Source organism: Sardina pilchardus, chromosome 13 (genome assembly GCF_963854185.1).
Source record: "Sardina pilchardus chromosome 13, fSarPil1.1, whole genome shotgun sequence".
NCBI classification, from domain to species: domain Eukaryota; kingdom Metazoa; phylum Chordata; class Actinopteri; order Clupeiformes; family Clupeidae; genus Sardina; species Sardina pilchardus.
This window is the reverse complement of record NC_085006.1, coordinates 13523910-13536409: the sequence shown is the minus strand read 5'-3', so window position 1 is coordinate 13536409 and position 12500 is coordinate 13523910. Positions and strand designations below refer to the sequence as shown.

The following is a 12500-nucleotide window of genomic DNA, read 5'->3' as shown; positions in this document are numbered from 1 at the left end:
CAAACATTATAAAATATAAGACAAAAATGAGAAAATTAATAAAACAGTGCATTCACAAAAGAAGTGTTCAACTACAGCCTACCTTTCCTGCAGCCGCAAGCCCTGCCAGGTGGTGAGGCTCTGGGCTGAGTACTCCAGCATCCACAGCTTGTAGAACAGCATCATGTTCAGGAACACTAGCAGCACCAGACTGCAATGACAGAGCAAAGCCACCAGGGGGATCAGTGAGACCCCTCGCTAACACGGAGGTGGACATTGTAGGGACACAGTGCACTGATGAGACCAGGGGAGTGAGGACTGGACAAGAGAGGACAGGACAGGACAGGACAGGACAGAGAGGGAGGAGCAGAATGAGCTGACTGGTGAAGGCAGAGAGAGAGAGAGAGAGAGAAGTGAGAGAGAGGGAAAGGGAGAGGGAGAGAGGGAGTGAGAGAGAGGGAGAGGAAGAAGAAGAAGAGAGGGGGAGAAAGAGAGAGGAAAGACAGTGATAGACAGAGAAAGAGAGCAATAAGAAGAGAGAGTGCAGAGACAGGAGAGAGAGAGAGACAGGAGAGAGAGAGAAAGAGATAGAGAGAGAGAGCAAGAGAGAGAGCGAGAGGGTTACGTTTGGACAGGGTATCAGTTTGCACATGGGCAACTGGGGATGGCATGTGTGGTAATGAAGCAGAGCTGTGCTGCTGTTATTACAGAAGGCAACTACAGGGATCCAAACAGGCGGATGACGCACTTCAGCTCAGCTAGTTTGGGTTATCAGTAAAAATGTGTACCTTATACAGATCCTACGGAGAGCCAAGAGAGACAAAAAGAGAAGGGTTACATTTATAACCTGAACTGATGACCTAAACAGATGACAGACTTACAGGAAATGATGATACTCACTGATTAAAATCAAATCAAATTAAAAGTTGATTTCCTAACCAATTTCTAAAATCTACATTTGCTGAAGTGCACAAGCTACAGTCTTTAGCCACTATAGCATTGAGGTCTAAATAGTGTGAGTGATTGTGTGAGTGATTGTGTTCGTGTGTGTGTGTGTGTGTGTGTGTGTGTGCGTGTGTGTATGTGTGTACGTGTGTGTGCAAGCACACATGTGTGTGCATATGTGTGTGTCTGTGTGTTTGTGTGTGTGGTGTTTGTGCATACATGGTTATTAAACAGTATATGTTAATCTGTTTTGGGTATATTTGTGTTTGCATGAGAATGTGTGTGTCTGTGTGTGTATGTATGTGTGTGTGTGTGTGTGTGTGTGTGTGTGTGTGTGTGTACATGCTGGAATGTGCACTCACACAAAGCTGATGATGAGGAGCAACTTGGACACGCTGCAGAGGGCCGAGCCGCTGGAGAGGTGCTCAGGGGGCTGCCTCGTCTGGGTGGAGCCTGGACACAGAGAGGACACGCAGACGCTCTCAGCACAAACAAACACCGCAGAGCACCGCAGAGCAGAACAACACAAACACTCAGCACACAACATGAACTCTAACAACTCAAACACCCACCGCAGAGCACAGCAGACAGAGGCGGACATCCCGGCTCCAGAAAGTAAAAGTCCCGCCATATTCCTTCTACCTGTGCACTTACCGTAATTTCCCGACTGTTAGCCGTGGCTTATACATTGATTTTACAACATTTCTTCAGCTATGAGGTTAATACAGGGGGGCAGTTAATATGGTTTTGTTTCTTTTAGCTTGCATTAAACACTTTCCTGTGACTTAAACACAATGCGGCTAATATGCGGGAAGTTACTGTAACACAGGTGATATCACTAATTATTGCATCTACCTGACTGCTAATTAGGATGAGCTGGTTTTACTAAATGGTTGGATCAAATACTGGGCAGGACGTTTACTTTCTGAACCCGGAATGTCCGCCTCTGACAGCAGAGCTGAACAACACAAACATTCACCACACAACATAAACTCTTAACAACACAAACGCTGACAGCATAGCAGATCGACACAAACATTTACCGCTCAATATAAACTCTAACAACACAAAAACTCATGACATAACAAGATTCTGCTACGAGTGTGTGTGTGAGTGTGTGTGTGTGTGTGTGTGTGTGTGTGTGTGTGTGTGTGTGTGTGTGTGTGCGTGCGTCTGTGTGTGTGTGTGTGTGTGTGTGTGTGTGTGTGTGAATGAGGTTCTACAGACATCGAGGACAAGAGAGAGCTGTGAGAGATGCCCCTCCTGACCTGCCACGTGTTTGATGCAGTGGATGACCTCCTCGTCGGTGGGCGTGGTGACGGGGCTCAGGGCCTCCTCGATGTGCTGGTTTCGGAGGTGCTGCAAAGGCCTCTTCCTGCGCCGCAGCGTGGAGTTCTTGACCGCCTTGGCTTTGGGCGAGGGCCTGTGGGAGACAGCCTGCTGCTCCGACAGCATGACGTCCTCCAGCTTGGCCAGCTCCAGCTCTGTGACACACACACACACACACACACACACACACACACACACACATAAACACACACACACACACACACACACACACACACACACACACACACACACACACACGCACACACACACACACACACAGACACACATACATAAACACACACACACACACACACAGACACACATTGTAACCACAGTCAGTGATCTGAAATGGAACAGATTGCCGCAGTGATAAATACTCTTTGATGCCTTCAGGGCTTGTGAATCGCCAAACTGTCAACAACATTTTGTTTTTGTGCCTCTGCTTTCAACATCGATAGTGCAGGTCACAGAGGGTCAGTGGAGATGTTTACCGAGAGAGCGGAAGTTCTCATCCAGTCCACTCCAGAAGTTCTTCTCAATGAAGCCCTTCACCAGACCCCAGGGCTGTTTCCGATAGCGCAGCTCAGTAGACACTCTGTGGAGATGGCAGAGACATGACGGTCAATAGGATGCAATATTCCTAATGCAGTTCTGGTTAAAAAAGTGCTCAAACGATAGCTTTATGTAATAATAACAGAAAATGGTGGTTGGCTTCCATTGCCTCTTACATAAATTAATGTTTTCTAATGGTCATTGAGAGATTTCATAAAGTGACAAGAATACAAGGAGGTTTATTTGTCACATGCATATGATTACTAAAATATAGAATGCATTGAAATTATCAATTGACACCGCGAATAAACAAATGTTTATATTGTTTTGGCTAGAACGAATCCAAAACTACATTAACTGAGTGCCGCATGAACTCTCCCTCTCAGGTAACCTATACGGTATGCTAATGAACCTTACCTCAGACGACACTTGTTCTTGGCCACTCGCGTTAGCATGTAGCGGTTGAGCGTGTAGAAGTAGTCGTGGTACGGCACGTCGTGTGTGATCACCTCGGCGTCGATGATGTAGCACTCTCTCTCATGACTGGCCTTGTACAGGGTCTAAATGGGGGGGGGGGGGGGGGGACCCCAGGGGGGAGAGCAGGGCGGGTCAAGAGGAGGGCAAACAATAGAAGAACAGGAAGGAACTGAGGACGCTTCCGACTGCACTTCCTACAATTGCTTAGATGTTGCTAAGGTGTTTGTGTCTTCTACCTAGAGAGCAGATTAGACCTGCTGTGAATGCAAAATGTAAATGTAAATGCAGAGTGCCACGTGTGATGCTGTCTCACGTACATGTACTGTATACAGCTCTGGAATTAACTAAGAGACCAGTGCACATTTTTCTGATGTGATCCTACGGTTGCTCAGTGACACTCAAATGAGTGGTCTCTTAATTTTGAACATGACTCAACTCATTCGTCAACTCATCTGAGTGCCACTCAGCAATCATAGGATGACATCAGATATATGAGATACATGAAATATATGTGTACATAACGTATATGTACAGTTCTATGTACATGTTCATGCATATGTGCGGCTATAAATATATACATATGAATATGTATGTGAATGCATGCTATGCTAAGTGAGACAGAGAGTGCCATGTGGCAGTGTAGGGCCTTTACCTGTGTCTCTGTAACAGTGGCTGTCTTAGGGGCCAGTGGGTTGGAGAGGGAGATGGTGTACATGATCTCTCTTGTCTGATTTCCAGCGTCCTCTTTCCTCCAGGGGTGATACACCACGTCTGCAAAGGTGTGTGTGTGTGTGTATGTGTGTGTGTGTGTGTGTGTGTGTGTGTGTGTTTTAGGAGAGACAGAATGAAGAAAACATGGGTCAAATATTTTCATTTAACAATTATTCAATTTATTCAAGCTTTTATCCCCAAAGCCACTCAGCTGTCCAGAGTTTTTTGGCGCATCATGGGAATCAACCCCGTGAGCTCATGAGACCTAATCGCTCTGATCTAATCAGTGGGGCGGCACATAAACAACCTCTGGGCAAAAGAGAACGAAACGAAACGCTGCTGGAACTGACCGGTGAAGCGCCGCTGGTCCATGAAGTCGCTCATGAACTGCGACTCGGCGAAGAGGATGTCGTACATCTTGTCCACGCTGAACTTGTAAATCTCGTTGATGTACTGCCGACCGTTCAGGTCATCGTGGAACGCCTGCACTTCTCCTGCTGAGAACATGCAAATGTGTGATCACATACATGGGCACACACACACACGTACATACACATATGCATGCAGGTACACACACACACACACACACACACACACACACACACACAAACAAAGAGATACATCTGTGTCACATGCTTAAGTGCTGTCACATAAAACTGATTACAGATCAGCTTTCCATTTTCTTTTCCATTGTGTTTTCTTCTCACCAACAAAGCGCATTTGTATTACTAAAATCTGGTGACAGACTGGTGTGTATGTGTGTGTATGATAACTGCATGTCTGTGTGTGTGTGTGTGTGTGTGTGTGTGTGTGTGTGTGTATGTGTGTGTGTGTGTGTGTGTGTGTGTGTGTGTGTGTGTGTGTGTGTGAGAGTGTGTGTGTGTGTGTGACTGAGTGAGTGACTGTGAACACAAGTAGAAGGGCATGGGCTGCGACTGCAGCGCTATGTGATGAACTAATCTGATTGTGCACCAAAAGCGTGTGAGGCGTACCCTCGTCGTGCGTCTCCGAGGAGTCGCTGAGCTCCGTGGGGAGGTCCTCGTTGTCGTTGAAGTCCAGCGAGGGCGACGGCACGGGCACGGCGGCCCCCAGCTCCCCGCCGCTCCTCTCGTCGACCAGCACCGGGATGCCGAGCAGCTCTCCGTCCGGCAGACAGTCCGTGTACTCCTCGGGGGCCATGTCGATCTGCACACAGGCCAACAGGGGGCGGCAGTTATAACACTGCCCAGATAGCCGCATTTACACGCAGGGAAATACAAACACACTCATAGTACACTTGAAGAATGATTTCTCTTAGCTATCAATATTTTACATTCAGTTCCACAATGCTTAAATATTTCAATACTATCAATACTTTACAGTTAAGTATTGTGGATATGGTTTCTACAATGCTTCAATACTTCAATACTATCAATACTTTACAGTTAAGTACTGTAGATATGGTTTCTACAAAGGGCTATCAGAAAAGTAATTTCTATTAGAATATGTGTGGGTTCTGTACTGCATATATGTGTGTTCTGTACTGCATAGTGAGAAACTGCCATCTTTTTCCTCTAAAATGGCTGCTACTGTTGAGGTGTTGGTGGTGGGTTGTGGGCTGAACTCACTGAGAGTGCTGCCTCGTTGCTGCTGGTGTGGGAGGGGTGGAGGGCACTGTTGGAGAGGGACTTCTTGTGCGTAGGTAAGGGGCTGCCGTCAGCCTTGGCCTCCCCGCTGCTCTTGGATGAGTTGTCATTGCTGATCTCATTCTCCTCGGCTGGGATCTCCTCACAATACCTGTCGGCCATCACAGAAGGGGCATAAATCACCGGGGCGTGTTTGCAATAGGTTGTCTGTTTGCATATATACACTAGTGTTATGTGTGTGTGTGTGTGTGTGTATGTGTGGGGATGGTATGCTTCTGAAAGTGTGATTACAAGGCAAAGCTCATAAACGTTATCTGATGCCATTCTCTATAAGGCGAGAGGTAACTATTATTATTATTATGGAGGGGAAGGGCATAAATCAACTGTGTGTGTTTATAATAGGCTGTCTGTTTGCATATACAATCTGGTGAGGTGTGTATGTGTATGTGTATGTGTGTGTGCGTGTGTGTGTGCGTGTGCGTGTGCGTGTGCGTGTGCGTGTGCGTGTGCGTGTGCATGTGCGTGTGCGTGTGTGTGTGTGTGTGTGTGTTTGGGTAGTGTGCTTCCGGAAGCTCCTGAACTTTATCTGATGCCATTCTCTATAAGGCAAGAGGGAACTATTACTATTATCATGAGCACTTCCTGTTACACAGTCATAAAGCTACTGCAGCACAGCTGTGGTGCTAGATGTCTCACCCCATGGTGTTGAAGTCGTTGTCAGGGGGAACGTAGTCCTCATCATCGCTGGTGAGGCCCAGCTCGTTGCCATAGCACTGATGGACAAAGTGCCACAGCTCTTTGGGACAGAGGGGCTGCAAAGAGGAGACGTAGAGTGGCCATTAAAATGAAGCCTCAAGCCACCAAAATCTCCATTAAACATTAATGTGACTTGATTCAACAAACCAAAAACGTAATAAAACTCTGACTTCATAAAACTCCTTTAGCCTGCTCTTGGGAGTTCGCTGTTCTCTCACCTTCTCCAGCAGGGCATTCTGCCAGAGCCTGAACATCATCATGTAGGTCCTGTCCCGGGCCCCAAACGAGGTGAAAAAGTGCTGCGGACGACAAAGATGGAGGTCAGGTGAGGGAGAGGAGAGGAGGGAGGGTGCAGAGCACAGAGGTGTGCAATGCGCTGAATGCAGGTGCGTCACTACGGAGAAATGGCCTGCCTTACGACAGGGAGGATGCACAGAGAGGAGACTTACCTTCTCAGTGTCCGTGCACACCTGAACGGCATTGGGGATCAAACGCGCCGTCTTCTCCTTCGTCATGGAGCAAACGTCCTTAAGACGCACTGTCAGCTACACACACACGCACACACACACACACACACACACACACACACACACACACACACACACACACACACAAGGTTACACACAATACCACACACTTGAAAAGTAAACAAAACCTGTGGTTCATCTGTTGTTTTGACATGAGACATTAGACATGTCTGGCAGAGTAGACAAGGTTAAGACACAGGGAGATAAGGGTCGTGTGAAGCCGTACCAGCGTCTCCCAGCGAAAGATGTTACTATAGAAACAGATCCAGTTTTCCGAGAGGTAGAGTCGACCCTGCAGCAGGATGTCACGCTGCAGAGCACAGGAGTAGTCTACAAAACACACACACACACACACACACACACACACACACACACACACACACACACACATCCAGATATAGACAGAGAGAGAGAGAGAGAAAATGATAAGTTCAGAGCGTTAAGTTAACTCAAGCAGCATAGTTTAGACATCTTGGTGTAGATTTGCTAATTCAAGCAGCATAGTTCAACGCGCCACCGTTTTTTCATATTAAGAGGTATGTATCAACTTAAGTTAAGGGAATAACATAGTTTAACATGAAAAAACGGCGGAGTGTTCCTTTAAGACGTCTTTCAGAGTGGCCCTCTATCAGCCCTTGCTGCTGCCCCTCTGGTGCCTTACCCACGATGAGCCGCTCCGTGTCGGGCAGCTGTTTGAAGAGTTTCCTGAAGTCCTCATTACGCTGTTTATACGTAGGGCTCAAGACCTGTTAGAGAGGGACAGAGAGGTACTGAGAAACGGGACAGGCGAATACATATCTGACCTGGCCACCATCCCTACGCCCGTCTTCCGACCGTTTCGGCCGTATTCTCTCAGGCACACGTACGTACGCACATGCACACAGTCACCGCTGAAAGCGTTCTAATGGAGATGTAGTGTCTGTCCACCTGTGGTGAGCCCCTCAGGAGGAGCGGACCGGCTTGCTCGGGTAACATTAGTACATGCAGTAGAAGGCAGAGTAGACCGCAAACAGCAAGGGCAGGCAACAGGCAGGCAAACAAACAAACGACCAAACCAACAAACAAACAAATAAATAAATGAATTCTTGGGGAGATGGGGGCGGGGGGTGGGGGATCCCCCAAGGGTCAAATTTGATCCCTTCAAATGTGGTCCAGTAGAGGTGCCTGGCATGTTGCTGGACATTAGCAATGCAGTTCTCCACATTCCAAAGCCCCATTCAGAACACATGCCATTTAAAAACGGCTCCCACATGGCAGCCCAGTATGAACTGTAGCCGGCCCTGATATGGCCCTCATCTGGCCCTGATATGGCCCTGATCTGGCCTCCCCATAGAGTATGGGGCGTGCCACTGTATAAATATCCGGGTAATACCCAATGTGCATTGTAAGGGTACTTGATACATTACAGTAATGTGTATTCCAGAGACAACAGCAAATACATATTCCATACTCCACGTTCATAACTACAGTAACGATACGTAGCTAAACAAAAAAATAGATCAAAATCATTGAGTTTTTCCTTCAAACAGACACATCCATCTGATGAGGAAGTAAGGGGCATGCAGATGACTAACACTGCAACTGTCTGTTGCCAAAGAGCTGTAACCGTGCAACACAAACAATGACTTCATGATGGTCGATAATAGCCCTGACAGACATAACTGGCAAACACCAAGATTTGGACGCTTTCGTTGCAAATGATAACAGATATGACTGAAACTAAACTAAAAACCCTGAAGTCGACGGAAGCTGCACTCTTCCCACTTCCTTCTCGTTCACCCTCCTCTTCCTCCTCCTTCTCCCGTCACAAACAAACTCACGGCTGGGACGTCGTCGTCGTCGTCGTAGTACGACTGCCGGTACCGCCGATCCGAAGGGTCCTCCGGGTACGTGGTCCAGAGCCACTCTTCGCTCCACACAGAGCCCTGCGGGAGCCACCCTGCCAGGGCTTCGTCCATCTCCAGCATGGCCTCCCAGTCCGACAGCGAGTCCTGCGGTGGGTCCATGGCCCCGAGGAAGCACTCCTCCGGCTCCTCCTCCTCCTCTTCCTCCTCTTCCTCCTCCGCTGCACTGGGGCTGATAAGAGCTGGGCTGCGCCTGCCGCTGGCCCGCGGATCGGGGGATGTGTGGATGCCTCCCACTGCTGACACGGAGCTGCGCGCTGTGTGTGTGTCTGAGACGGCAGATACTGTCAGTTTGAATGTTGGAGCCTGCTGACTGCAGCCTCATGATCCCTGCCTCTCTCTCTCTCTCTCTCTGTCTCTCGCACACACCCACACACACACACACACCCTCACTGGAGAGGAGTTGTCCGGCCAATGCCCTTTAGTAACCCCTCCTGACAGATCCTTTATTATTGAGGCGTCTGTTTTTCGTTGCCTGCTTCTCTCTCTCTCTCTCTCACTCACTCTTTCTCTCCTTTCTGTTGGGGAGTTGTATGATCCTCCACAGAGCCCTCCAGTTCAGTTCAGTTCAGCACACAGCCTAGCCCCCCCGCCCACCACCACCACCACCACAGGGTGACGAGGTGATTGAATTACAAGCGCAGAGGTGAGAGAGTAGGGGAAAAACCTTCAGTCACATCTCCACACAAACAAGTGCCTTCATCGCTGGGCGACCCTCCGGTGACTGAGACAGATCGCTCTCCACATGCTTCCCAGGTCAGGAATGCAGAGCGCTGGAAGCGTTTGGACGTCCTGATGTTCTTTAGTCCTGGGGGTCTTCTCTCTCCGCCTCACTCTGTGTGGGCTGACTTGTTGTCAGGGTTGTATGATTCTCGCTTTGGCAGGAGGAGGGAAAAGCTTCTTGAGGGGAAAAAAATAACATCTGTGGTGTTTCCCCAGAAAGTTGTTTGCCAATCCAGATATCACTTAATTCCTCTTTATCTAGCCATTGATTTTTGATTCACACACCCACTTGTTCAGTAAAAATGTTAATGCCATGTTCAAGTCTTAGCCTTATCTATTTTCTCCACACCCCTAACCATCCATGGGAACCATCAGAAAAGTCCAATGCCAGATTTTCACAAAGACCAGCAGGCCAGCTTATTACACATAAACTAATTTAGTTATTGCATGCCATTATGGCAGACCAATGACACCAAACAAATGGAGTGTTTGGCCGAAGCGCGGTCAAACAAGGTCACTGCATTTCAGGAAAATTAACAACACAAAGTCAGGAAGTCTCTCATAAAAGATTATGCTACTTCTCGGTCACTGAGTTCCTCCAAGGAATATCGCCTGGTACGCTGCACACCGCAATCCTGGCTATTTTCATTCGTAGTTTCCCATTGGTGGAACAAAGTGCTACCAGAGCTGTCCTCAAGAAGCTTCTAAAGACCCAACTCTTCTGAGAGTCTCTCTTCTCCTCCTAACACATCTAGCACCCCAATAGACCATCACATACACTTACTTTCTTCCCTCTTTTTAACACTATGTCCTTCAACCAGGGGTGTGGTGATAAAATAAGAGTTGGGTAGACTATTAATCCTGTGATCATGGTAAGGTGGTGGACTGTGTCATGTGGATTTCTTAAAAAGCCATTCAGAACATGACAGTGGATGCTATTGTCCAATGTTTAAAACAATACCAGTGGCAATGGTTCCTAGAGTGTTGATGAGTGTACATATTGTAAATGTGGAAAATATACTGCAATTTTTTGTAATGTTTAAAGTTGAAATTGGTGAATAAACCTTTTTGAGAAGTGGATAAACTCTATTTCTGAAATGTCATAGTATGTCTTATTACCTAAAATCTCTTTTGCAATGAATGTTATTCCTCATTCCTCAAATGAATATACGCAATGTGAATGCAATCATCTGGCAAATAAGCTCATGACGAAGACCATACTTTCAACATGGCAAGAATTGAACAGCTTTAATGTTCCATGAAAAGACGAAAGGAACAACATGCTTGCTTCATCACTGGAGGAAGGCTTCAGGGGGGTCTAAAGGAGGCTGTATTGCAACATGCTCTGGAAGGGCCTCGGCTCCTGGTCTTTAACTCAGTACAATAGGTGCCTGTGCCTGTGCCAGTGCGGTTGAAACATGTCTGGTTGTGACACGGACGAGTCGTGGTGAAGGGGTTACACATTAACCATGTCTGCAAACACCGAGAGACACAGGTGACTGGCACCACCACTCAAAGGGTGGGGCTGCTCGTCACCTGTGCAAATGGGGACGGTGACAACCAACAGTGTGTGTGTGTATACGTGTATGTGTGTCTGTGTTTGAATATGTGTGTACTGTACGTGTGTGTGTGTGTGTGTGTGTGTGTGTGTGTGTGTGTGTGTGTGTGGGTACAATGAGGTGCTTGTCTGGATGTCATGGTATGCATATACAGTAGGTGTGTGACTAAGGAGACAGGTCTGATTCATTTCCACAGGCTTCCTCATCAGCTCACTCCTTGTGCATTTAATAGCACATTCATCACAATCTGCATTCAGCAGTGAAGCCACACAGGTCCAGTACGGTGGCATCTGCCCGGCATGGAGGGATTCTAACCAAGTGTGTGTCTTGTCTTCAGGGTTAGCAGGGGAATGAGGGAGGTGGGGGTGTGAAATCACAACAGCCTCCTCATAGAGAATGAGTGTCCCCACACTAGGGCTATTGTTCTGTGTGTGTGTTTTGTGTGTGTGTTTTGTGTGTGTGTGTGTGTGTGTGTGTGGAGGGGCCACTGCTCTTGGGCCCTCGCTGGCCGGCTGCTCCTCATTGCCTTTCATCTGCCATTTACAAACTACACACACACACACACACACACACACACACACACACACACACACACACAGTGGCTCTTTTGTACTGCAGTACTCCTCCAACAGCCAACAGCCGCACCTCTCCCAAACACTGTTTATCTCGCTTTCTGAATTTGAGTCCAGCTCTGTACCATTTTCCCTATGCTCTCATCTCGTTGTGCCTTTCCATTTCACACACGTTTCTATGTGACACTGCATCCCTTTTTGTGCAGCTCTGTGTCCCATGATAGCAACACATTTTACAGTTTGTGTCAAACCAACACAGAAGCTAGTGTTAGTGAATCAGCCTTGATAGCGCTTGATAGCTCGCCAAAAAATGTGCATTAGCATTAGCCGTTAACATTAGCTAAGTTAGCTAAGGTGTTAGTGGGGGTCCCAGTGACTGGTGTGGTGTGTCCATTTCTCTCATGGGGTCGGGCTCAGATCTCACTTTTGGACGGATGTGCTTTAATCATAGAGCACTCAGGGCCATGGGAGGTCATCATCGCCACACACACACACACACAGACATGCATACACACACAGACACACACACAAACACACACACATGCACACACACGCACACGTGCGCGCACACAAACAAGCACACACACACACACACACACACACACACAATCACACACCATCCTAGCAACTAAACCAATCTTAACCTATTTCATACACAATGACCCATTGAAAGCTGCGGACTGGCTGTCGGTCCTCTCAGAACCACATGAGCACACATAACCACATTTTGCTCACTCAGGATGGTGACAGTGGTATTTTCAGTCACAGCACAGACACAGGGCCATGCCTTTCGCCGCTTAGTGGTAACGCAGACTCCCTTCAGCAGGCAAATGCCTCCATT

The 12500-nt window shown here is 47.7% G+C and overlaps 1 protein-coding gene across 2 annotated transcripts in view; it reads right to left on the bottom strand.

Annotated features, from left to right (window-relative positions):
* The window catches only part of gramd1bb (GRAM domain containing 1Bb), a 92710-nt gene that overhangs the window by 5583 nt on the left and 74627 nt on the right, over positions 1-12500 (bottom strand). For both annotated transcript variants that reach the window (XM_062552351.1, XM_062552352.1), the window contains exons 5-18: positions 7563-7647; positions 7128-7231; positions 6824-6919; positions 6593-6673; positions 6315-6430; positions 5601-5769; positions 4986-5178; positions 4344-4487; positions 3935-4053; positions 3223-3365; positions 2745-2848; positions 2193-2408; positions 1287-1377; positions 83-190 (exon numbers count right to left, since the gene is read on the bottom strand). In XM_062552351.1, the coding sequence (XP_062408335.1) occupies positions 83-190; positions 1287-1377; positions 2193-2408; positions 2745-2848; positions 3223-3365; positions 3935-4053; positions 4344-4487; positions 4986-5178; positions 5601-5769; positions 6315-6430; positions 6593-6673; positions 6824-6919; positions 7128-7231; positions 7563-7647 (1769 nt within the window). The remainder of the gene's footprint in view (positions 1-82; positions 191-1286; positions 1378-2192; positions 2409-2744; positions 2849-3222; positions 3366-3934; positions 4054-4343; positions 4488-4985; positions 5179-5600; positions 5770-6314; positions 6431-6592; positions 6674-6823; positions 6920-7127; positions 7232-7562; positions 7648-12500) is intronic.